Below are 26,652 nucleotides of genomic sequence, written 5' to 3'. Positions count from 1 at the left end.
CATCAGAAAGGACTTGTTCCACTGTCAGACATCTATTTCTATAGCGTTAAATTCCTATTGAGAATTTTTGTTTAGCAGGAAACTAAGTATACATCACAGTGTTTGTTCCACCGCTAGGATAGCCGTCATCAGCAGACGAGAAGGTTCATGTTAAATTCCACACGCAAATAATACACACTGTCACAGAGAAAGTCCGGTTAGTCTGTGTCTGTGGACTGTCCGACTAATGATACTGTGACGTGCTAATCATTTTCAGGAGTTCTGTAGAATATCGGGATTACTGTTGAAAGGTAAGTCTCCGTCACATGCAATTTTGGTAGCGATTTGAACGTTGAAATATTCACGTAATATAATCGAAATGATAACTATCAACAATCATTCGAAGATAAGTTTCTTATGAATATCTCCAGTTAACTAATAATATTACTACAATTTAACATGGCAGGGCAATCTAAAATAATTATAAAGAATATATTCCATGTTAAAAATCCATTGATCACAAAAAAAAACAAAAACAAAAACAACAAAAAACAAAAACAAAAAACCATGCCACTACAATACTCCTAATTGATTGTTCTTCTGTTTGTTCCCAGACAAGAAATATGGCAAAGAACGATCCTCAGACGGGAGAGAAATTCCTCGTGTGCGGTCTCTGTTCTAACTGGTTCAAGAAACCCAGGAGTCTGCCTTGTCTCCACTCTTACTGTGACAACTGTCTGTCAAAACACATTCTCAGTTCTGTGTCTAAAGGGGAAATCACCAATCGATCAGCCTCCAACACGAAAGAGTTCAACTGTCCTCTCTGCGAAAAGGTTATCACGCACGAAAAATTCAACAAACTTCCACCCAATCAGTGGGTGAACGAATTTCCAGTGAACAAGTTTCTGTTGGATCTGTTGGATATTGAGAAATTGAAAAGAGGAGACAAGTCATGTGGTCCGTGTAATAGAAATGGCGAAGAGTCCACGATCACTTCTTGGTGTAAGGAATGCCGGGACGGTCTGTGTGACAACTGCGCAAAAGTCCACAAAGGGATGCGTGTTTCCATGGAGCATACAGTGTTGTCACGTGCCGATTATATGAAGCAAATGGATCTATTGAAAGAATACCAGGAACCGTGCAGGAAACACGCAGGAAAGACGTTAGATATGTATTGTTTGTTTGAAAGGGAACTTTGTTGTCCGAATTGTGTAGCGGAGGAACACAGGAGATGTGAAAAGGTTATACCAGTCGATGAGGCAGCCAGGAAGATCAGGACAGAACGTGAGCCAGCATTTCTCTCCGACTCACTGGAGCAGTACATCAAACATATCGACCGAACCATGGCGGATCGAAACAATCACACCAAGAAATTAGAGGATACGAAGAAAAGTTTGACGGAAGACTTCGCAACTATCCGTATTGAGATAATAAATATGTTAGATAACATGGAGAAGTCGGCAAAACGGGAACTCAATCAAATACACGGAGACGAAACAGCACAGATTCAAAAGGAAATAAAGAAATGTAATTCAATGAAAGAGGCTGTGACCAATGCACAGATCCTATTGAAGATGGCCGAGGAGCATGGTAGCGATTCTAGATTGATGAACACTTTAGAGATGATCCGAAAGGAATGCTTCTGGTATGAGGAGGACATGGGGAAGTTGAGAACTAGACTACAAGACTGTGACTACGACTTCGAGAAGGACCACACCATTGACAACATGAGGCGTACTGTCAAACAACTCGGTAAAATCAGTGTGAAACACGTCCCATCAAAGTTACCACCATTCCCGAACATCGTTACGTTTGATCGCGTCGAGCAGTCCAAAATGAACAAGTCTACTCTCTCCCTCCGTGGACGAAGAATCGAGCTATTAAGGACGTTTGAGGCAAAGCAAGAGGACGATACGGCAGAGTGTTGGCATACAGGGGCAGCCTTCCTTGGTGACGGCAAACTCGCATTGGTGGATAGGCAGAACAAGAAACTGAAGATCTACAACAAGAGCTACCGCGTTCAGCACACATTTCCTCTGTCCTCTAAACCATGGGATGTCACTTTGGTAAGTGGTAATGAAATAGCTGTGACACTTCCTGAGGAATATGCCATCATGCTGCTGGCTGTGGATGACGAAATAACGCAGACAGATTACTTCTCGACGGAGGAGAGATGTTATGGCATTACGTTCGCCAGGGGCAAATTCTTCACGCTTTGTTATGACGGAGACCCACCCGCACTGAAGATCATTGATTCGGATGGGAAAGAGATGGCTGCAATATCACATGACGACAACGGAAGGCCGCTCTTCTCTCGGCCTATCTACGTCACTTCGAACTCGTCGGGGACCATGGTTTACATCACGGACGAGAGGCGTGGCTCCATAACCACACTGGCGGAGGCAAAACAGTACTCCTTTCATTACTCGTGTCTGGAGGTGAGCCACGCCGCGGGTATTGACGTCGATCAAGCGGGAAACCTTTACGTATGTCGAAATCACGCTAAGAGCGTCCAGATGGTGTCTCCAGACGGGGACAGATTGAAGACCCTTGTGGCCCGGGATAAGATCTCCTACCCGCGGGCTATCGCTTATGACCCCACAGACGAGAGGCTTGTAGTCACTCAAGGAGACAAAAGTGCCGTCAAGGTGTTTCAGTTCATGGCTTCATAACTTGGTAGTGCCAGGTGGTGGTATACTACTAAGTCCGTGTGTGACGTATGCAACCAAGATCATATGGTTTACATTGGTACAATATCGAACTTCATGGTACGGACATCAACGTATAGCAGCAGAAAATAACTCCAGCGTAAATTTATAGTATGTTCCAAACCTTCAACGCCTTTCTATTGTAAGGTAAACCGACCTACAATACAATTTATAATACGCTTCGCTACTTGGCTACATGTAATTTGTATCCTGTTAGGTTCTTTGCTGAATTGTCAAACAGTATTCTGTCTATATTGTGAGAGTATGTACATATTCTGTCTACATTGTGAGAGTGTGTACATATTCTGTCTATATTGTGAGAGTATGTACATATTCTGTCTATATTGTGAGAGTATGTACATATTCTGTCTACATTGTGAGAGTATGTACATAATCTGTCTATAGTGTGAGAGTATGTACATATTCTGTCTATATTATGAGTGTGTACACATTCTGTCTATATTGTGAGAGTATGTACATATTCTGTCTATAGTGAGTATGTACATATTCTGTCTATATTGTGAGAGTGTGTACATATTCTGTCTATATTGTGAGAGTGTGTACATATTCTGTCTATATTGTGAGAGTATGTACATATTCTGTCTATATTGTGAGAGTATGTAAATATTCTGTCTATAGTGTGAGAGTGTGTACATATTCTGTCTATATTGTGAGAGTATGTACATATTCTGTCTATATTGTGAGAGTATGTACATATTCTGTCTATATTGTGAGAGTATGTACATATTCTGTCTATATTGTGAGAGTATGTACATATTCTGTCTATATTGTGAGTATGTACATATTCTGTCTATATTGTGAGAGTATGTACATATTCTGTCTATATTGTGAGAGTGTGTACATATTCTGTCTATATTGTGAGAGTATGTACATATTCTGTCTATATTGTGAGAGTATGTACATATTCTGTCCATATTGTGAGAGTATGTATATATTCTGTCTCTATTGTGAGAGTATGTACATATTCTGTCCATATTGTGAGAGTATGTACATATTCTGTCTATATTGTGAGAGTATGTACATATTCTGTCTATATTGTGATAGTATGTACATATTCTGTCTATATTGTGAGAGTATGTACATATACTGTCCATATTGTGAGAGCATGTATATATTCTGTCTATAGTGTGAGAGTGTGTACATATTCTGTCCATATTGTGAGAGTATGTAGATATTCTGTCTATATTGTGAGAGTATGTACATATTCTGTTTATATTGTGATAGTATGTACATATTCTGTCTATATTGTGAGAGTATGTACATATTCTGTTTATATTGTGATAGTATGTACACACTCTGTCTATAGTGTGAGAGTATGTACATATTCTGTCTATATTGTGAGAGTATGTACATATTCTGTCTATATTGTGAGAGTATGTACACACTCTGTCTATATTGTGAGAGTATGTACATATTCTGTCTATATTGTGAGAGTATGTACACATTCTGTCTATATTGTGAGAGTGTGTACATATTCTGTCTATATTGTGAGAGTGTGTACATATTCTGTCTATATTGTGAGAGTATGTACATATTCTGTCTATATTGTGAGAGTATGTACATATTCTGTCTATAGTGTGAGAGTATGTACATATTCTGTCTATATTGTGAGAGTGTGTACATATTCTGTCTATATTGTGAGAGTATGTACATATTCTGTCTATATTGTGAGAGTATGTACATATTCTGTCCATATTGTGAGAGTATGTAGATATTCTGTCTATATTGTGAGAGTATGTACATATTCTGTCCATATTGTGAGAGTATGTAGATATTCTGTCTATATTGTGAGAGTATGCACATATTCTGTCTATATTGTGAGAGTATGTACATATTCTGTCCATATTGTGAGAGTATGTAGATATTCTGTCTATATTGTGAGAGTATGTAGATATTCTGTCTATATTGTGAGAGTATGTACATATTCTGTCTATATTGTGAGAGTATGTACATATTCTGTCCTCCTTATGGTCAGGTCATTTATTTTGTGACCTTTTAATATTTTGTAGCGATATTGTTTCTTGGTAAGAAATTTGATTAAATTTCCCTTAAAAGCACCTTCATATAATTCTGTAAATATCGCTTGCCGTACACTACCTTGGGATGTCGAAGGCAGTGGCCATAATGTCCAAATTACAGTAGATTATTCACCAATGGAAGGTTTCCTGACATTGTGCATGTGCATGTATAGCCAAAGGTTATCAATGTGTTAAAAATAACGCAAAAAACATAGGTTTATAGGTATGTCTTGTTATTTTTTTTTTTCATTTGAAGCAAAATGTATGACCTTGGTCTATTCCCTCTTAATCAAACCTGAGTTAATTATCGTGCGAGTTTGTTACAATATTGTGTTATGTTTTATTACAATAGTAATATACTGTGTGGTAATACATTATTTTATTATCTAGACCCGAAAACATAATTCTATTTATATCTCTATATACGTATGTATAGGTCGACATCCAGAAGTGATTAAATATATGGTATAAATGGATTTCAAAATCAATTATGAAAGGGTATAAAAGGCCTGTAATCATTAGCATTTTATACCAGTCACATTTATCTAAACTTTAATTTTTTTTAATCCAAACTTGAAAATTTCTTTTCTGATGATTTTCCTGATTTGAACAGGTCATGTTGTGGCCAATAGTAGGCTGATCAGGTGACAATAATTTGATAATCTGTAAATAAATCATCTGTGTTCCTAGTGATCCACTTTTTGTATTATTTGTATAGTTTGCCCATCTGCCTCAACTCATAATATGTTGGGATATGGAACATTTAGGGGACAGAGGGACCATGGAAAATGTACTTCAGTCAAAAATATAGGCTGTAAAAATTGCACAAAACAAAAAGGTCCTTCAATACTGTTTATTTTTTAGCCAACAAACACTATTTAAAATAGCTTCATGGAATACAGAAATTGACATCAGTAAATACGATATTCCTGGCACACATCACTTGGTTAGACCATTTAATACCAACTAACAGTATGGTAACATCATTTATAGCAGTAAGTTCCTATAACGTTGTTGTATAGCTATTACTATAACTTGGTTTATTAAGGTGACTACATCATAACTAGAAATAATAAGGACTGCCTTATTCCATTAAGATTCCTTCATATGTATGCACATGTCATGGCTGAGGGTACTTATATGGTAGATGGTAGACAACCAAACCTGACTATTACTACAGTCAAACCTGCATTAGAGACTGTGTGTCTATACCCGTCAGACAGACCATGTGTCTGTGACTACAGTCAAATCTGCATTAGAGATCATGTGTCTATACCTGTCGGACAGACTATGTGTCTAACTAGTCAAACATGCATTAGAGACCATGTGTCTATACCTGTCGGACAGACTATGTGTTTTTGACTAAAGTCAAACCTGCATTAGAGACCATGTGTCTATACCTGTCGGACAGACTATGTGTCTAACCTGTCTGTAACTATACAGTCAAACCAGTAACCCAGACCATGTGTCTGTAACTATACAGTCAAACCAGTATCTGAGACCATGTGTCTATAACTCCAGTCAAACCAGTATCTGAGACCATGTGTCTATAACTCCAGTCAAACCAGTATCTGAGACCATGTGTCTATAACTCCAGTCAAACCAGTATCTGAGACCATGTGTCTATAACTCCAGTCAAACCAGTATCTGAGACCATGTGTCTATAACTACAGTCACACTGGTATCCGAGACCATGTGTCTATAACTCCAGTCAAACCAGTATCTGAGACCATGTGTCTATAACTACAGTCACACTGGTATCCGAGACCATGTGTCTATAACTACAGTCAAACCAGTATCCGAGACCAAGTGTCTATAACTCCAGTCAAACCAGTATCTGAGACCATGTGTCTATAACTCCAGTCAAACCAGTATCTGAGACCATGTGTCTATACCCGTCAGACAGACCATGTGTCTATAACTCCAGTCAAACCAGTATCTGAGACCATGTGTCTATACCCGTCAGACAGACCATGTGTCTATAACTCCAGTCAAACCAGCCATAGACCCCACCTATTTATTACTACATTCTGCCTTAGAGACAGTCAAATTTCCATACACGATACTGAGATGTCTTTTCTGTATAATGTAAATAATTCTAAGAATGAAGTTTCTTACATGTGGCTGGAAATGCAATTCAGAAAAGGCATTGATGACATTGTTCTCGGCTGGAATCTTTCCCACCTAACACATATGGTAATGTGTGAAAAAAATATTCCTTCCAAATTAACAGCAACCAAAATTATAAAAACATTCCAACGTAAAACCTTAATGGTAGTGGTTTAGTCTCAGGGCATCCAGTAGACCCTCAAAAGTATGTTCTTGACTCCCCAAAATGAGATCTGACTCTTGGGTTTGAAGGAATGAGTCTATTTGACATATGTTTTGACCCTTTAGAATTCTCAGAAATCGTGACTTGACTTCTGAAATTGCTTAAACTCAAGAGTCAAATGATGCCCCGAGTCTGGGACCTGGTTTCTATCATAATATCTTTTTCAAACTGAACTGGTATTACAGTTCTCAGGTAAATTTTATCTTATGCGTTACTAAACTAAAACAATGCTTTAAGATACAATCATGTTTCACTACAAGCTGTGTAGTTTATATCTCACAGTGAACACACAGTATCATGTAAATACATGTATTGGATACTATTGGAGAAATGGGACATACCAACATACACAAATAGATTGAAACATTTTGAGAAAATGTTTTCACGCACTCCTGTTAAAATAGGGATTTTGTGAAATCCTGTGAAACTAAGCGTCTTGTTTGATCCACTTAAACAAAAGTTAACAATTCTGGAGATTTTAAACATCCAGTCCGTTTGTTTTCAATTGTCTGCAGCCCCAGTGGTATCACGACCACTCCATTGGACTTTTCTATTGTTGATCATCAGTTTTCGAATCTGTCTGATGGACAGGAGTGTCCATCACCGAGTCACTCAGCCACTTCAGGTAAGGAGGGTTACCATTGTCAATCTAAAACAATTAACATAATCACACTTAATCTACAGAAAACAAAACAATGGTATATTATGCACCATAATTTTGGTGCAATTAAATCTTTACATTAACTAATTTTACCAAGTAAGTGTTATGAATTGGCACACCTACATTATATGACATATAGAAACAGTGTATATAGTGTAATTAGCAAAATCATGATTAAGTGTATATAGTGTAATAAGCACAATTATGATTAAGTATATATCATCCAGTGCAAAAATTGCTAAAAAAGATAATCGCTAATATATATTACGGCACATAAAAGTATATCACTGGTGACAAGAATAATTAATTTTGTAGTAAAAGTTTAACAATACCACTTTCATCCAATCAGTATAATATGTATTTCATCTCTATTTTACAACATATTCATTCCTGTACTAATGCCTAGTAATGGGTACATTCCCGGTACTAATGGGTACATTCCCGGTACTAATGGGTACATTTCCGGTACTAATGGGTACATTTCTGGTACTATTGGGTACATTCCCGGTACTAATGGGTACATTCCTGATACTAATGGGTACATTCCCGGTACTAATGGGTACATTCCCAGTACTAATGGGTACATTCCCGGTACTAATGGGTACATTCCTGGTACTAATGGGTACATTCCTGTACTAATGGGTACATTCCTGTACTAATGGGTACATTTCTGGTACTATTGGGTACATTCCCAGTACTAATGGGTACATTCCCGGTACTAATGGGTACATTCCCGGTACTAATGGGTACATTCCTGGTACTAATGGGTACATTCCCGTTACTAATGGGTACATTCCTGTTACTAATGGGTACATTCCTGGTACTAATAGGTACATTCCCGGTACTAATGGGTACATTCCTGGTACTAATTGGTACATTCCCGGTACTAATGGGTACATTCCCGGTACTAATGGGTACATTTCCAGTACTAATGGGTACATTTCTGGTACTATTGGGTACATTCCCGGTACTAATGGGTACATTCCTGATACTAATGGGTACATTCCCGGTACTAATGGGTACATTCCCGGTACTAATGGGTACATTCCTGGTACTAATGGGTACATTCCTGGTACTAATGGGTACATTCCTGGTACTAATGGGTACATTCCCGGTACTAATGGGTACATTCCTGGTACTAATGGGTACATTCCTGGTACTAATTGGTACATTCCTGGTACTAATGGGTACATTCCTGTACTAATGGGTACATTCCCGGTACTAATGGGTACATTCCCGGTACTAATGGGTACATTCCTGGTACTAATGGGTACATTCCTGTACTAATGGGTACATTTCTAGTACTAATGGGTACATTCCTGGTACTAATGGGTACATTCCCGGTACTAATGGGTACATTCCTGGTACTAATTGGTACATTCCTGGTACTAATGGGTACATTCCCGGTACTAATGGGTACATTCCTGGTACTAATTGGTACATTCCTGGTACTAATGGGTACATTCCTGGTACTAATGGGTACATTCCTGTACTAATGGGTACATTCCTGGTACTAATGGGTACATTCCCGGTACTAATGGGTACATTCCTGGTACTAATGGGTACATTCCTGGTACTAATTGGTACATTCCTGGTACTAATGGGTACATTCCTGTACTAATGGGTACATTCCCGGTACTAATGGGTACATTCCCAGTACTAATGGGTACATTCCCGGTACTAATGGGTACATTCCTGGTACTAATGGGTACATTCCTGTACTAATGGGTACATTCCTGTACTAATGGGTACATTCCTGGTACTAATTGGTACATTCCTGGTACTAATGGGTACATTCCTGGTACTAATGGGTACATTCCCGGTACTAATGGGTACATTCCCGGTACTAATGGGTACATTCCTGGTACTAATTGGTACATTCCTGGTACTAATGGGTACATTCCTGGTACTAATGGGTACATTCCCGGTACTAATGGGTACATTCCCGGTACTAATGGGTACATTCCCGGTACTAATGGGTACATTCCTGGTACTAATGGGTACATTCCTGGTACTAATGGGTACATTCCCGGTACTAATGGGTACATTCCTGGTACTAATGGGTACATTCCCGGTACTAATGGGTACATTCCCGGTACTAATGGGTACATTCCTGGTACTAATGGGTACATTCCCGGTACTAATTGGTACATTCCCGGTACTAATGGGTACATTCCTGGTACTAATGGGTACATTCCTGGTACTAATGGGTACATTCCTGGTACTAATTGGTACATTCCCGGTACTAATGGGTACATTCCTGGTACTAATGGGTACATTCCCGGAACTAATGGGTACATTTCTAGTACTAATTGGTACATTCCCGGTACTATTGGGTACATTCCCGGTACTAATGGGTACATTCCCGTTACTAATGGGTACATTCCTGGTACTAATGGGTACATTTCTAGTACTAATGGGTACATTCCTGGTACTAATGGGTACATTCCCGGTACTAATGGGTACATTCCTGGTACTAATGGGTACATTCCTGGTACTAATGGGTACATTCCTGGTACTAATGGGTAGGGCTGGGAGGATACAGTGATTGCACGATCCGATACGTATCACGATACCTCACCTACGATCCGATACGTATCACGATACTTTATTTATGGCATTGTCAAAGCAATGAACAACTTCAATGTGTGATTTATTTTCAAATTTTATTTATTTGTTAAACACAAAGTTCGACAAGTAACAAAACCATTTTAAACAGTACTTTCAACCTCTTGCCATAGGCTCAATCATTTGAGTATTGCATGAATTGACTAGTGACCCGAGGAAACATAACAAGAGATCCCAGAGGGATCTTGGCGCCCACCATTGAATGTTCTTCATAGGTTCCATGTCAGATTGATCTTTTCTCTACTTTTCTCTTCTTCTAAGTCTTACTATTCTGTGTAAATTCAGAAGAAACCTCTAGTACTTTTCAAACACGGGAAACCTATATATAAAATTTAAGATTAAGGCACCAAGGGGAACCTATATATGGAATTTGAGAAAGATTTCTTAAGTACTTTCTGAGAAATAGCCATAACAAACTTCAATTGTCACAAGAGATCCCAGAGGGATCTTGGCGCCCACCATTGAATGATCTTCATAGGTTCCATGTCAGATTGATCTTTTCTCTACTTTTCCCTTCATTTTACTAATCTGTGCAAATTGAGACATCCCTCCAGTACTTTTCAAACAAGGGAATCCTAGCTATATAAGAAATTTGAGATTTAACGATAATGGCTGTTTGTTTGCCAGGTTGTTTTCAGGACAGACTGGTCCAAAAATGCAATACAAGGGACCAAGGGGAACCTACTTATGAAATTTGAAATTTGAGAAAGATTCATTCGGTACTTTGAGAAATAGAGATAACTCTGTCAGCCATATTGTTTTCCAATTGATCTCAAAATGCAATTAGCATAACGAGGCACCAAGGGGAACCTCCATATGAAATTTGAGAAAGACCTCCATATGAAATTTCAAAAAAATCCATTCAGTACTTTCTCGGAAATAGCGATAACAAACGTCAATAGTCAAAATCCAAGATGGTTGCCTGTCGGCCATGTTGTTTTCAGATTGGTCTAAAAATGCAATATGCATAACTAGGCACCAAGGGAAACTTACATATGAAATTTCAGAAAGATCCCTTAAATACTTTCTCAGAAATAGTGATAACAAACTTCAATTGTCAAAATCCAAGATGGCTGCCTGTCGGCCATGTTGTTTTCAGATTGGTCTAAAAACGCAATATGCATAACTAGGCACCAAGGGAAATTACATATGAAATTTCAGAAAGATCCCTTAAATACTTTCTCAGAAATAGTGATAACAAACTTCAATTGCCAATAAACCAAGATGGATGCCTGTCGGCCATGTTGTTTTCAGATTGGTCTAAAAACGCAATATGCATAACTAGGCACCAAGGGAAACTTACATATGAAATTTCAGAAAGATCCCTTAAATACTATCTCAGAAATAGTGATAACAAACTTCAATTGCCAATAAACCAAGATGGCTGCCTGTCGGCCATGTTGTTTATCAGATTGGTCTAAAAACGCAATATGCATAACTAGGCACCAAGGGAAACCTACATATGAAATTTGAGAAAGATCCATTCAGCACTTTCTCAGAAATAGTGATAACAAACTTCAATTGTCAAAATCCAAGATGGCTGCCTGTCGGCCATGTTGTTTTCGGATTGGTCTCAAAACGCAATATGCATAACTAGGCACCAAGTTAAACCTACATATGAAATTTCAGAAAGATCCATTCAGCACTTTCTCAAAAATAGTGATAACAAACTTCAATTGTCAAAATCCAAGATGGCTGCCTGTCGGCCATATTGTTTTCCGATTGGTCTCAAATCGCAATATACATAACAAGGCACTAAGGGGAACCTACATATGAAATTTGAGAAAGATCCCTTCAGTACTTTCTCAAAAATAGCGATAACAAACTTCAATTGTCAAAATTCAAGATGGCTGCCTGTCGGCCATGTTGATATCCGATTGGTCTCAAAACGCAATATGCATAACTAGGCACCAAGGGGAACCTTCATATAAAATTTGAGAAAGATCCCTTCAGTACTTTCTCAGAAATAGCGATAACAAACTTCAATTGTCAAAATCCAAGATGGCTGCCTGTCGGCCATGTTGTTATCCAATTGGTCTCAAAACGCAATATGCATAACTAGGCACCAAGGGAAACCTACATATGAAATTTCAGAAAGATCCATTCAGTACATTCTCAGAAATAGCGATAACAAACTTCAATTGTCAAAATCCAAGATGGCTGCCTGTCGGCCATGTTGTTTTCCGATTGGTCTCAAAACGCAATATGCATAACTAGGCACCAAGGAGAACCTTCATATAAAATTTGAGAAAGATACCTTCAGTACTTTCTCAGAAATAGCGATAACAAACTTCAATTGTCAAAATTCAAGATGGCTGCCTGTCGGCCATGTTGATATCCGATTGGTCTCAAAACGCAATATGCATAACTAGGCACCAAGGGGAACCTTCATATAAAATTTGAGAAAGATCCCTTCAGTACTTTCTCAGAAATAGCGATAACAAACTTCAATTGTCAAAATCCAAGATGGCTGCCTGTCGGCCATGTTGTTATCCAATTGGTCTCAAAACGCAATATGCATAACTAGGCACCAAGGAGAACCTTCATATAAAATTTGAGAAAGATCCCTTCAGTACTTTCTCAGAAATAGCGATAACAAACTTCAATTGTCAAAATCCAAGATGGCTGCCTGTCGGCCATGTTGTTTTCCGATTGGTCTCAAAACGCAATATGCATAACAAGGCACCAAGGAGAACCTTCATATAAAATTTGAGAAAGATCCCTTCAGCACTTTCTCAGAAATAGCGATAACAAACTTCAATTGTCAAAATCCAAGATGGCTGCCTGTCGGCCATGTTGTTTTCCGATTGGTCTCAAAACGCAATATGCATAACTAGGCACCAAGGGGAACCTACATATGAAATTTGAGAAAGATCCCTTCAGTACTTTCTGAGAAATAGCGATAACAAGAATTGTTTACGGACGGAGGGACGGACGGACGACGGACCACGGACGCAGGGCGATTTGAATAGCCCACCATCTGATGATGGTGGGCTAAAAATGCATTGCATCTTGACTAGTAGAATAAAAGAAAATTTCAACATATCTGGACTTGAAGAATAAAACATTAACTAATATGTAATACATGATGTAATACATGGAGCTCTATATTGTCACAGATTCAGAACTGCCTTGCATACCTTGCATATGGTTTTTGTTTTGTCAGTCTTCCTGATGCCACTGCCATCTTTGTTTTTATAAACAGGCTGACCGAACGTCTTCCACACGGACGATTTTGTGCCTTGCGGCGTAACTAACTCATCCCAGTCGTCCATTTGTAAACCCATTTAGTCTAGCAATGGTTTTGTAATCTACTATTTGATTGGCTAACCATGAAACAGTCATCGTGAAACGACCAATCAAACGCTTCCTAACATAGTGCCCCATTCCCGGAAATGAGACTCGCAAGTACTTTCACTTTCAGAATTTTCGATCTTTCGGTGTTTGTTTACAATTATTTTACTTTAAAAGCTTTGTTTAATGGATTTCAAATGATAATATGAAGCAATGCTTTTTGTTTTTCACAAAAATATAGCGGATCGATACCGTATCGTAATTTGCTTCTTTGGATCGATACTTGTATCATGTTGAAGTGTACCGCGATTCACCGATGCATCGGTGTATCGTCCCAGTCCTACTAATGGGTACATTTCTAGTACTAATGGGTACATTCCTGGTACTAATGGGTACATTCCTGGTACTAATGGGTACATTCCCGACATTCTTGACATTCCCGGTACTAACCTTTGAACTTATTACTTCCGCCACATCATACGGATGATTCTCCCTGAAAAAAAGAAACGCAAAATATAATATATTTTGATTTCTAGCACAAACATTAGAAAAATCCTTTTTATTAGAGGAGTACATGTATTTTTAATTCCATGAAATTTTTTCATATAAAACCTGTCTTTTCTGAGTCAAATGTATATGTATGTGATCTACATACAATGTATGTGTAATGAAAACTTATTGTATTATTACACTTAAGTAATGTATGCATGTTGACATGATAAAAAAGAAGGAAACAGAGCATCACTAATGACACAATGACACATTCCTGTACATACCATCACAACAATTAAAACGTGAGAACCTGACCCATAGCTCCCACCCTGAGAATTCGTTGGAGGTATTCCCAATGTGACTATTATTGTTAAGGATGTATTCAAATTCTACTCGGCCTGATTGGTTGAGTGGATATTGTTTTATGTTCTGTAAGCACAATAAGGTAATTAGGGACAGTCCCTACATCAATGAGGAAAACTTGATCTTAAAGGTAATTTCATAGTGCCATCTCACCAAACTTGTCATGTCACAGGCACAATGACATCCCTCCTGGTCCATTATACTGATACAAGTATGGGCCTGTTAAGTTTTCTTGTGCATTCCTTTCAATACTGAACAACAAGCAGGGAGCACAAAGTACTATTTTGGATGACGTTGGTATGTCATGACCAGGGGACAGCACCCAAAGTCTTCACCAGAGTGAATTCTCAACTAAAGGCCAAAAGTAAAGCATTGTCAAGGGGAGAAATTTGAAAGAAATTAAGTTCTTTGAGAGAAGAGATTATGATCCTGAATTAAGTCGTCTTTTACAAATCATACAATGGGTACAGCAGTTACACTTCTTTCACCCTACCTACAGGAACAAATCAATAAGGAAATGTAATCACTAGGAATTCGCAAAAAGGTAACAGAGCTTTATATCAATAGCAATGGTGACCTTGACCCTATCAACTAAATCACTTCAGTTTTCAAATGCTCAACATTTGTGTTGTTTGAATCCATTCAAATATGAGGTTGAAACTTGCTAGAGTGTTGGCACTAAAGTGTGGGATGATAAACTATATCACCTGACCACTGGCACATACGTAAAGAGTTCATGTATCACCTGACCACATATGTAAAGAGTCCATGTATCACCTGACCACACATGTAAAGAGTCTGTGTATCACCTGACCACACATGTAAAGAGTCTGTGTATCACCTGACCACACATGTAAAGAGTCTGTGTATCACCTGACCACATATGTAAAGAGTCCATGTAACACCTGACCACATATGTAAAGAGTCTGTGTATCACCTGACCACAGATGTAAAGAGTCTGTGTATCACCTGACCACATATGTAAAGAGTGTGTGTATCACCTGACCACACATGTAAAGAGTCTGTGTATCACCTGACCACATATGTAAAGAGTCCATGTATCACCTGACCACATATGTAAAGAGTCCATGTATCACCTGACCACATATGTAAAGAGTCTGTGTATCACCTGACCACACATGTAAAGAGTCTGTGTATCACCTGACTACACATGTAAAGAGTCCATGTATCACCTGACCACATATGTAAAGAGTCCATGTATCACCTGACCACACATGTAAAGAGTCTGTGTATCACCTGACCACACATGTAAAGAGTCTGTGTATCACCTGACCACATATGTAAAGAGTCTGTGTAACACCTGAACACATATGTAAAGAGTCTGTGTATCACCTGAACACATATGTAAAGAGTCTGTGTATCACCTGACCACATATGTAAAGAGTCTGTGTATCACCTGACCACATATGTAAAGAGTCCATGTATCACCTGACCACACATGTAAAGAGTCTGTGTATCACCTGACCACACAGGTAAAGAGTCCATGTATCACCTGACCACATATGTAAAGTGTCCATGTATCACCTGACCACATATGTAAAGTGTTCATGTATCACCTGACCACATATGTAAAGAGTCTGTGTATCACCTGACCACATATGTAAAGAGTCTGTGTATCACCTGACCACACATGTAAAGAGTCTGTGTATCACCTGACCACACATGTAAAGAGTCTGTGTATCACCTGACCACATATGTAAAGAGTCCATGTATCACCTGACCACACATGTAAAGAGTCCATGTATCACCTGACCACACATGTAAAGAGTCTGTGTATCACCTGACCACATATGTAAAGAGTCCATGTATCACCTGACCACATATGTAAAGAGTCCATGTATCACCTGACCACATATGTAAACTGTCTGTGTATCACCTGACCACATATGTAAAGAGTCTGTGTATCACCTGACCACATATGTAAAGAGTCCGTGTATCACCTGACCACACATGTAAAGAGTCCATGTATCACCTGACCACACATGTAAAGAGTCCATGTATCACCTGACCACACATGTAAAGAGTCCATGTATCACCTGGCCACACATGTAAAGAGTCTGTGTATCACCTGACCACACATGTAAAGAGTCTGTGTATCACCTGACCACATATGTAAAGAGTCTGTGTATCACCTGACCACATATGTAAAGAGTCTGTGTATCACCTGACCACAGATGTAAAGAGTCCATGTATCACCTGACCACACATGTAAAGAGTCTGTGTATCACCTGACCACACATGTAAAGAGTCTGTGTATCACCTGACCACATATGTAAAGATTCTGTGTATCACCTGACCACACATGTAAAGAGTCCATGTATCACCTGATCACATATGTAAAGAGTCCATGTATCACCTGACCACATATGTAAAGAGTCCATGTATCACCTGACCACATATGTAAAGAGTCCATGTATCACCTGACCACATATGTAAAGAGTCTGTGTATCACCTGACCACATATGTAAAGAGTCCATGTATCACCTGACCACATATGTAAAGAGTCCATGTAACACCTGACCACATATGTAAAGAGTCTGTGTATCACCTGACCACATATGTAAAGAGTCCATGTAACACCTGACCACATATGTAAAGAGTATGTGTATCACCTGACCACATATGTAAAGAGTCTGTGTATCACCTGACCACAGATGTAAAGAGTCTGTGTATCACCTGACCACATATGTAAAGAGTGTGTGTATCACCTGACCACACATGTAAAGAGTCTGTGTATCACCTGACCACACATGTAAAGAGTCCATGTATCACCTGACCACACATGTAAAGTGTCCATGTATCACCTGACCACATATGTAAAGAGTCCGTGTATCACCTGACCACATATGTAAAGAGTCCATGTATCACCTGACCACATATGTAAAGAGTCTGTGTATCACCTGACCACACATGTAAAGAGTCTGTGTATCACCTGACCACACATGTAAAGAGTCTGTGTATCACCTGACCACATATGTAAAGAGTATGTGTATCACCTGACCACATATGTAAAGAGTCTGTGTATCACCTGACCACATATGTAAAGAGTCTGTGTATCACCTGACCACATATGTAAAGAGTCTGTGTATCACCTGACCACATATGTAAAGAGTCCGTGTATCACCTGACCACACATGTAAAGAGTCTGTGTATCACCTGACCACACATACATGTAAAGAGTCTGTGTATCACCTGACCACACATGTAAAGAGTCTGTGTATCACCTGACCACACATGTAAAGAGTCTGTGTATCACCTGACCACACATGTAAAGTGTCCATGTATCACCTGACCACATATGTAAAGAGTCTGTGTATCACCTGACCACATATGTAAAGAGTCTGTGTATCACCTGACCACATATGTAAAGAGTATGTGTATCACCTGACCACACATGTAAAGTGTCCATGTATCACCTGACCACATATGTAAAGAGCCTGTGTATCACCTGACCACATATGTAAACTGTCTGTGTATCACCTGACCACACATGTAAAGAGTCCATGTATCACCTGACCACATATGTAAAGAGTCCATGTATCACCTGACCACATATGTAAAGAGTCTGTGTATCACCTGACCACACATGTAAAGAGTCCATGTATCACCTGACCACATATGTAAAGAGTCCATGTATCACCTGACCACAGATGTAAAGAGTCTGTGTATCACCTGACCACATATGTAAACTGTCTGTGTATCACCTGACCACATATGTAAAGAGTCTGTGTATCACCTGACCACATATGTAGATTCCATGTATCACCTGACCACATATGTAAAGAGTCCATGTATCACCTGACCACATATATAAAGAGCCCATGTATCACCTGACCACACATGTAAAGAGTCTGTGTATCACCTGACCACATATGTAAAGAGTCTGTGTATCACCTGACCACATATGTAGATTCCATGTATCACCTGACCACATATGTAGATTCCATGTATCACCTGACCACATATGTAAAGAGTCTGTGTATCACCTGACCACACATGTAAAGAGTCTGTGTATCACCTGACCACACATGTAAAGAGTCTGTGTATCACCTGACCACATATGTAAAGAGTCTGTGTATCACCTGACCACATATGTAAACTGTCTGTGTATCACCTGACCACACATGTAAAGAGTCCATGTATCACCTGACCACATATGTAAAGAGTCCATGTATCACCTGACCACATATGTAAAGAGTCTGTGTATCACCTGACCACACATGTAAAGACTGTGTATCACCTGACCACACATGTAAAGAGTCCATGTATCACCTGACCACATATATAAAGAGTCTGTGAATCACCTGACCACACATGTAAAGAGTCTGTGTATCACCTGACCACATATGTAAAGAGTCTGTGTATCACCTGACCACACATGTAAAGAGTCCGTGTATCACCTGACCACATATGTAAAGAGTCTGTGTATCACCTGACCACACATGTAAAGAGTCTGTGTATCACCTGACCACACATGTAAAGTGTCCATGTATCACCTGACCACATATGTAAAGAGTCTGTGTATCACCTGACCACATATGTAAAGAGTCTGTGTATCACCTGACCACATATGTAAAGAGTCTGTGTATCACCTGACCACATATGTAAAGAGTCTGTGTATCACCTGACCACATATGTAAAGAGTCTGTGTATCACCTGACCACACAAGTAAAGAGTCTGTGTATCACCTGACCACATATGTAAAGAGTCTGTGTATCACCTGACCACATATGTAAAGAGTCCATGTATCACCTTACCACATATGCGAGTCCATGTACCCACACTATGTCCTCCTCAAACTCCATTGTGAGGAGAAACAACTGATATCCCTTATTGAAATATTTAACTAAATGTAGAATATTAAACATGATAATGAAATCTCACTGCTGCAGAGAAAATAGTTATTTAAAACATTTGAAATAATTTACAAAAAAAACCACTATTATTTTTAAATATTACCTAGCATTGTTTTAGATTTAATCTTTACTCTATTTCGACGATATTAGAGCACCATGTTGTCAATATTAAATGAAATAGAGACTAATTTACCGACACAAAAATGTATTTTTAGTTGTAAATCAATTTCCATAAGATTATAAGTTACACTTCACTCAGTACTAACCTAATATACTTGCTGAGATCATCAACCTTCGCTGTAAGTGTTTTTACCATCTGAAAATTCCAGATTCATAATGAATAAGTTTTCGGGTAGAATGAACAATGTCCATATCTACAAATATTGGATCTACTGGGTCATTATTACACATGATCACTATCAATAATCTACGTTTCACTTGTTCATCTTATTGACTTGAAATATATGGTGTTACAATTGTGTCCAGTGTTAAAATCTTTGGTTTGCATTATTTAGTGGTAAAACATGTACAGCCCCAGACTCTCTATGTGTTTGGACACTACAATAAAGATATAGGAAACTTCCAATAATAATGTTTAATATAATTTTTACTTTCATATCGATGTATAAAAGCTGTATGTTTACTACCCTGATATAGTCACCAAAAAATTGATATTTCAGTTTCTTTTTTATCCAACATATTCAATTTACAAAAATGATTACAAGACAGTGAAAGCTTTATCTCAAACTAACCTGTATTATTTTAAAGTAATTTCACCAAAATAGATTTACCTATGTTTATAAAATGTGTACTACATTCATACATACAGCGATGATTCAAATGTATGGAAGTAGAACCAAGTACTACACATAAAAAATATGTACTAAAAAGATCTAGATATTAATGGTTTTCTTTTCAAATAAAGAACAAAAATTAACAACCAATTACGACGTTTAGAGATGTAGTTACCATGAGTAGTTCAGAATCCTCATTGACTTTGCCTTCCCATTCATATCTGTAAATAAATCAAGATCACATTAGTCATATACAATGTATTAATCAACTTTCAAGTATACCTATCATGAACGAGAATACAAATCAACTTTCAAGTATACCTATCATGAACGAGAATACAAATCAAGAAATTATACACGGTGCTGGTTTTAATTAATCTTATTATATTGATTATCATTCTGCATCTGTAGGTACCAGTAAGCATGAATTCAAACAAACAATTTGAAAATTTATTGAAGAAATGTTGTTTGTTGTCAATGACATTACACAGAGGATCTTACAAGTGCGTTGATATACCGTATGTGTGGATTTTATCACATAACTTAAATTCATGAGGAAAAAAAACTCTTGATGTCATGGACAATTTTTTATGAGGTCATAATAGTGTGTTTTATTATATATGACAAGAACATGACAGTCATGTGAAGCATAATTACATGTATGTATAATTCAACTGATTCCCAGTACTGATAACCTGTAGTAACAACAGATGATTTGGAATGTCATCATCAGGTGTTAATGAAGACAGGTTCACCATCACATACTTACACTGAGGTCACCTGTGGGATGATATTTACACAAGCTGCCAATTTCTCTTGCACCAGTCCACTGAAATGTGAAGTTTCACTATCATAACATACATATTGATACATTTGGCTGTCAAAACATTTCAAATACTTCAATGAGTGCATATATAGTATTCTCACATCAGATATACTGATATGCTGCTTTACAGGGCATTAATTAATATATATATATAAGACTTGGTACAGATTCCTACCCCATGGCCCATTTATGTCTATTATGGTGGTACAGATTCCTACCCCATGGCCCATTTATGTCTATTATGGTGGCACAGATTCCTACCCCATGGCCCATTTATGTCTATTATGGTGGTACAGATTCCTACCCCATGGCCCATTTATGTCTATTATGGTGGTACAGATTCCTACCCCATGGCCCATTTATGTCTATTACGGTGGCACAGATTCCTACCCCATGGCCCATTTATGTCTATTATGGTGGTACAGATTCCTACCCCATGGCCCATTTATGTCTATTATGGTGGTACAGATTCCTACCCCATGGCCCATTCATGTCTATTATGAATATTATGAGTTGTATCTTCCCAAAAGAGCAAACAATGAAAAGAAAGAAAATCATTCCATAAATCATATTTCTCTCTCTAATTTTTTCCACTATAATAATTCCTAAAGAAGCTCACTTAAGGGCGAAACCAATGAACACCTAATTGATCGAGGAAACCTACCCTGATACTGTTGTTATTTATAACCTTTACCAGAACTAAAATAAGTTATAAGGAACTCTTAAATACACAATATTTTATCACCGGTAATTAAGATAATATCTGATAACCAGTAAAACTTACTGTGAGAGTTTTCTGGCCACGTCCATGCTGGGTACAGTAACAAAGGCCATGGAATGAGTACCTGGGACATACTCCTCACTAGTAGTTACAGGTGGCTGTTCACTCATCGTACTGATTACCGTCTCACAGGCTCCTAACAGATGGGGCGACAACAGGTCAAGTGCCACCTGAAACACAACAAAATACATCATTTTATTTCATACAGTTTCCTTTTTGTTTTCTTTTTGTTTTCAGGCCTGGGCCGGGGCCCACATCACAGAGACATTCAGAATGATGAGGGTCGGGGCCTACATCACAGAGACATTCAGAATGATGAGGGTCGGGGCCCACATCACAGTGACATTCAGAATGATGAGGGTCGGGGCCTACATCACAGACTTTCAGAATGATTAGGGCCCACATCACAGACACATTCCGGTATTACCAAATAATGCATTTTTAAAAGTAATACTGACTACGTTTATACAAAATCAATAATTAGAAAACCTCTTATATATGTGATTTCTGCATTTGAAACTCAAATGTTTTCAACAGCTCCTTTATAAGATATAATTATAGGTTGAATGACACGACCTTTTGGCTTTTGGAGTTGATACCAGATTGGAGCTTCTAAATTTCAGACAAATAATCATTTTTATTAAAGAACAGTATTTAGAAGACTTTCTTCAGTATAAAAATATTCTGATTTGATCTTTTTTTCTCTGTTACAAAACATTAAGAGTAGTTAAGATTAATATATTTAATTTTAGTAAAATGAGGTAAAGAATTGTAGCAATAGTTAGTCCATAGTATTACAACCTAGCTCCTTTTTGGATATATCTTTTTATCAAAAAAGGGTCGTTAGACTAATAGTTCATTAAAATACTATTTTCCTTCTCTATCTCAACAGGTTTGTACACAACATGTAGTTATTGTTGATGATGGATCTCCTGCACAGTGATGCAATTCAAGATGAATAATGAAAGACGACGACGACTTTAATTATATGTTTGAGTTAAGTTGACAATGACAGTAAACTAGATAGTAATATAAGTCTAGGAAAATTAACAAATGGAGGAAACTTGCAGTCTCCCCATAGCTAGTCTTGTAATACTGATGTCCTTTCTGACAGGGGGAAATAATTATAGCTATTAACATTCTAATGACTGCATCAGCTATAACAAATTGACTTAATTGGCAGCTACCCACAATCCATTAACAAATTATACCTGGCGCCATATAGAGTTTAAACGGAATCTTTGAAACTTTGGAATTATATTAACAAGCAGAAATTAAAGAATTGTAAGCAAAACTGCCATTGTAAACTATAAATAAACTGCCTTGAAGATCTGGTATCCTGTAACAAGTTTTCCACATTATATCAGTAATTATGATGATGTACAAATTAATTTAATATTCAGTATTAGCTAGCCTGCCCCAGTTTGATCACGTACATCCTGTGGTGGTACAATACATTGCCCTGTCTCCTCAGTTAGTTGTTGTATATTCACATCAGTGTTTTCAGTGTTTTTGTTATCAACATCATCGTCTTCGGAGGATAACAATAATTCCTCTTCAGATAACATCCCAATCTCGGATTCCTGATCTGAAATGTCAGCCTCTTCCATTTCTAGGACTAAACTAATTTTAATTTTCTTTGCAGGAGTTTTTTTTCCATTTCCCTCATCGTCTGTTTTCCTCTTTGCTTTTCTCTTTGCTTTTCCTTTTCCTGATGAATATCGTTTTGCCCCCTCCTGCAGTGTTTTCTGACTAAGAGGATATATTCCAGCCTGTTTAAATCCTGATTTTAAGTTTGCTGGAGACAGTGCGTTAGTATAAGCTCTACAAGCTATTTCCCCTATACTGTTACATGTGATCAAACTTTCACCTTCACACGTCTCCACATGTTTTTGACATTCTGATTCATACATTTCCAGCAATGGTCCAAAGCAGGAATCATTTTCAGGTTGTAATACATGCGACATGTGTAATGGTAGAACAAAAAGAATGATGTTGTGAGCCTTGGCCCACTCAATGACGGAGAGAGAAATATGTGACCTGAACCCATCATACAGCATCAAGATGTATTGACCACTTTTCCTACACTCCTCAGCATATTTTAGGAAATGATTCTCAATGTAACTCTGAAAGAGCTGAGTGTCCAATGCACCGGTCTCTGTCACCTCTCCATTGGTTCCTGCAGAACAACCAATCAAAAGTTCCTTCTTCATGCGCTTTCCTGGAAACACGACAAACGGAGGAATCTGTGTTCCTTTAGCATTCCCACAGCTGATTAAGGTAACAGTTGAGGATGAGAGGTCTATAGGGGCTGCCAACCCTTTAGCACTGTAAGAATGTAGCGAACTATTATCATTAATCAGAGACATTTCGTTAATATTATAAATAAACTGTGGTTTGTTGGACAACTTATACTCCTTCATAATGCCTTCCAGCAATGAGTGATAGGAAGAAACAGTATCTGAACTTGCAGCTTTAGCATGTAGAATGGGTAGAGTTCTAACTTTTCCCAAAGTAGGCAAGTTTGGCCAGCGCGATTTGAGTTTATAAAACCACTTCATTGACAGAGGTTTCTCTTCGTCCCTCACTCCCAGATGCACTGCATACTGTGAAGCAATCCGGACTATTTCGGCTCGGATGTATTCAAACCCGACTTTGGACATCATAAAAACATGATCTGCAAATATTTTTTCTTCCATCTCGGACATCAAAGGAGGGGGTCCAGAGCCAGTGCATTCTGGGTTAATTACGGCACCACTTAGTCGATGTCGTAGTGTGGCCTCTGGTACTTTATATTTGATAGATGCTTGGTTAATATTGTTTTCGCCATTTTTAACAGACTTGTAGGCATTGGAAAGAGCTTCTGGTGAGTACTGGCGGTACTTGGTCTTTTCAGCGCGTACACGTTGGGGCTTCTGTTGGGAAAATAAATTCAGTAATATTTAGAAAATTTTGACATCAGAAACTGTTAATATTTTTGTTGTATTCATTTAAAGTTATAGAATGGTGATGTGTTAATTCTACACATGGTTTACTCAGAGATCTATATACTAATTAACTATATATTTGGTATATAAGTCTCTGGTTTACTGGCGTGTCAGTTTCGCAAATATTATTCCATAGCTTATAAATAATTAAGTATTCTTACTCAGGTAGACTAGACGACATGTAAAGTACTAGTGTGATAATTAATCTGTGGTTTAACTGTTTTGAAGATCGATATATATCTGCATATATATATATATATATTATAATAAACTGTGCGGATCTACACTCGATTCCTGATTGACCACTGGCATACAGTAAAGCTGGTACAGAGCTAGGCTTGATTGGGACTTTACGGGAACCGAGCAGTGTGTGGTCTATAGTTGGAAATGAAACAACAGATTCTAAATATTCACCTGTTTCTGTCGCATTCTATAGGTATTCGGACGACATACAAGATTCTTCAACGGGTTCATAAACATTTGGTTGGTGCGCAGAATCCACGGGAAGTCGCTTTCGTCAAAACCGGAGATGCCGTCAAAACAGGGCATTATGGTAACAAAAACGGTACCGCGGTAAATAAAACTATTATCAATATTGCAACAACGAAATTATTTGAAATGCATAAATATATTTACCACAATAACCAAAACTGTCGCACCACACCAGAATAGAAAGTATTTCGTCCGTGTTGCAAACATATAGGGATGGGGCAGATGCTTGGTGACGAATGCGCCTTGCAGCAATATTAGGATCAAACAGTCAAACGATTCAGATCACTTTATTCTCGCGGGAAATAGAACGAGTGTGTCGAGTGTTCTAAGGGGAATAACTGGTATAAAATTATTGTCCCAAAATTGAGCAGAGGATTAGGCACAAGTTTTTTCCAACTTATCAACGCCTTTTCCTCTAATACAGTTCATATATTGATATTTACATGATGACATTTAACAAGGCATACAAATCATAATACACAAGCAATACCTTTTACTTAAAACCTGTTGCTGGATTTGATGAAAATATGCACGTGTCTGAAAACTTCTTTATTTATGTCTACGGACAGATTTTCATCTCCAAATAAAAACAAGTCTAAATTAACTGGATATATATTCAACGACCTGTTTTGAAATAGTGTGATTCGTGCTGCATTATAAAGTTCAAATTCTAAGAAAAAATGAGTAACGTCCTCACGGGAATGTCCACAGTTACATGAAGGTCTGTCAACATGATCTTAACACGGAACAAATCATATTTCAAGGAGCTAGACTGATGCCCGAGTCTTGTATGTAAACTATTTAAATTTCTGTCGCCAAAGTTAAAATATGGCGGTGGAGGCGAATTTGCTCCGTCGGATATAGCAGATTTGAAAGTACTTAAAGAAGGTAGTGTGTTTATCGCATTATCCAATGAATTCCAAAGACGTAAACTCGATGGCAGAAAAGATGAATTACTCAACGAAAGCCTGAAAGAAGGAATATTATAATTATGTTGATTTCGTAAGTTGTACCGATTGTTGACACCCACAGAGTTTGACAAAAGGGCCGATAAATAGCTGGGGGTTGAATTATTTTCATTTTATTTTTTATTTTACACTCAATTTTCGCCTTTTTCTTCTTTCTGATAGAGTTTCTAATCCCATTTCAAAATATAATTAATCATATTACTTGCATACAAAAGTAGTCCAGTTATAACTCGAGCCGCCTCTCTTTGCGCTTTTTCATTGCTATTTGGTATGATTTTTATCCACGGACCTGTACATATGGGGCGCCGTTTTACTATTTATTCCCATTTGGTGATATCACCTATTCGAATAGGTGATATCACTTAAGAACTTTTTAAAGTGATATCACCTATTCGAATAGGTGATATCACCTATTCGAATGAGTGATATCA

At 38.0% G+C, this 26,652-nt stretch overlaps 2 protein-coding genes across 3 annotated transcripts; one reads left to right on the top strand and one right to left on the bottom strand.

Annotated features, from left to right (window-relative positions):
- The first annotated feature begins 602 nt into the window (after positions 1 to 602).
- Positions 603 to 5,419, top strand: LOC117341218 (tripartite motif-containing protein 2-like). The gene has a single exon (XM_033903077.1). It carries the CDS (start codon positions 603 to 605, stop codon positions 2,649 to 2,651), a length of 2,049 nt encoding a protein of 682 aa, XP_033758968.1. The 3' UTR covers positions 2,652 to 5,419.
- Positions 5,420 to 5,564: 145 nt separating this feature from the next.
- On the bottom strand, positions 5,565 to 25,358 carry LOC117318030. 2 transcript variants are annotated; one of them, XM_033873034.1, is made up of 8 exons: positions 25,176 to 25,353; positions 23,211 to 24,689; positions 21,778 to 21,944; positions 20,937 to 20,996; positions 20,343 to 20,388; positions 19,640 to 19,689; positions 14,092 to 14,134; positions 5,565 to 7,707 (listed from the first exon to the last, which is right to left on the bottom strand). In XM_033873034.1, the coding sequence occupies exons 1-8, from the start codon at positions 25,308 to 25,310 to the stop codon at positions 7,609 to 7,611; spliced, it is 2,079 nt and encodes a 692-aa protein (XP_033728925.1). In that variant the 5' UTR covers positions 25,311 to 25,353; the 3' UTR covers positions 5,565 to 7,608. The 2 variants fall into 2 exon arrangements, with proteins under 2 accessions (XP_033728925.1, XP_033728933.1); XM_033873042.1 differs by lacking the exon at positions 19,640 to 19,689 and having other exon boundaries at positions 5,566 to 7,707; positions 25,176 to 25,358.
- Between the last annotated feature and the right edge of the window lie 1,294 nt (positions 25,359 to 26,652).

The sequence above is a fragment of the Pecten maximus genome, chromosome 2 (genome assembly GCF_902652985.1).
Source record: "Pecten maximus chromosome 2, xPecMax1.1, whole genome shotgun sequence".
In the NCBI taxonomy this organism is placed as follows: domain Eukaryota; kingdom Metazoa; phylum Mollusca; class Bivalvia; order Pectinida; family Pectinidae; genus Pecten; species Pecten maximus.
This window is presented reverse-complemented; position numbering and strand designations above follow the sequence as displayed.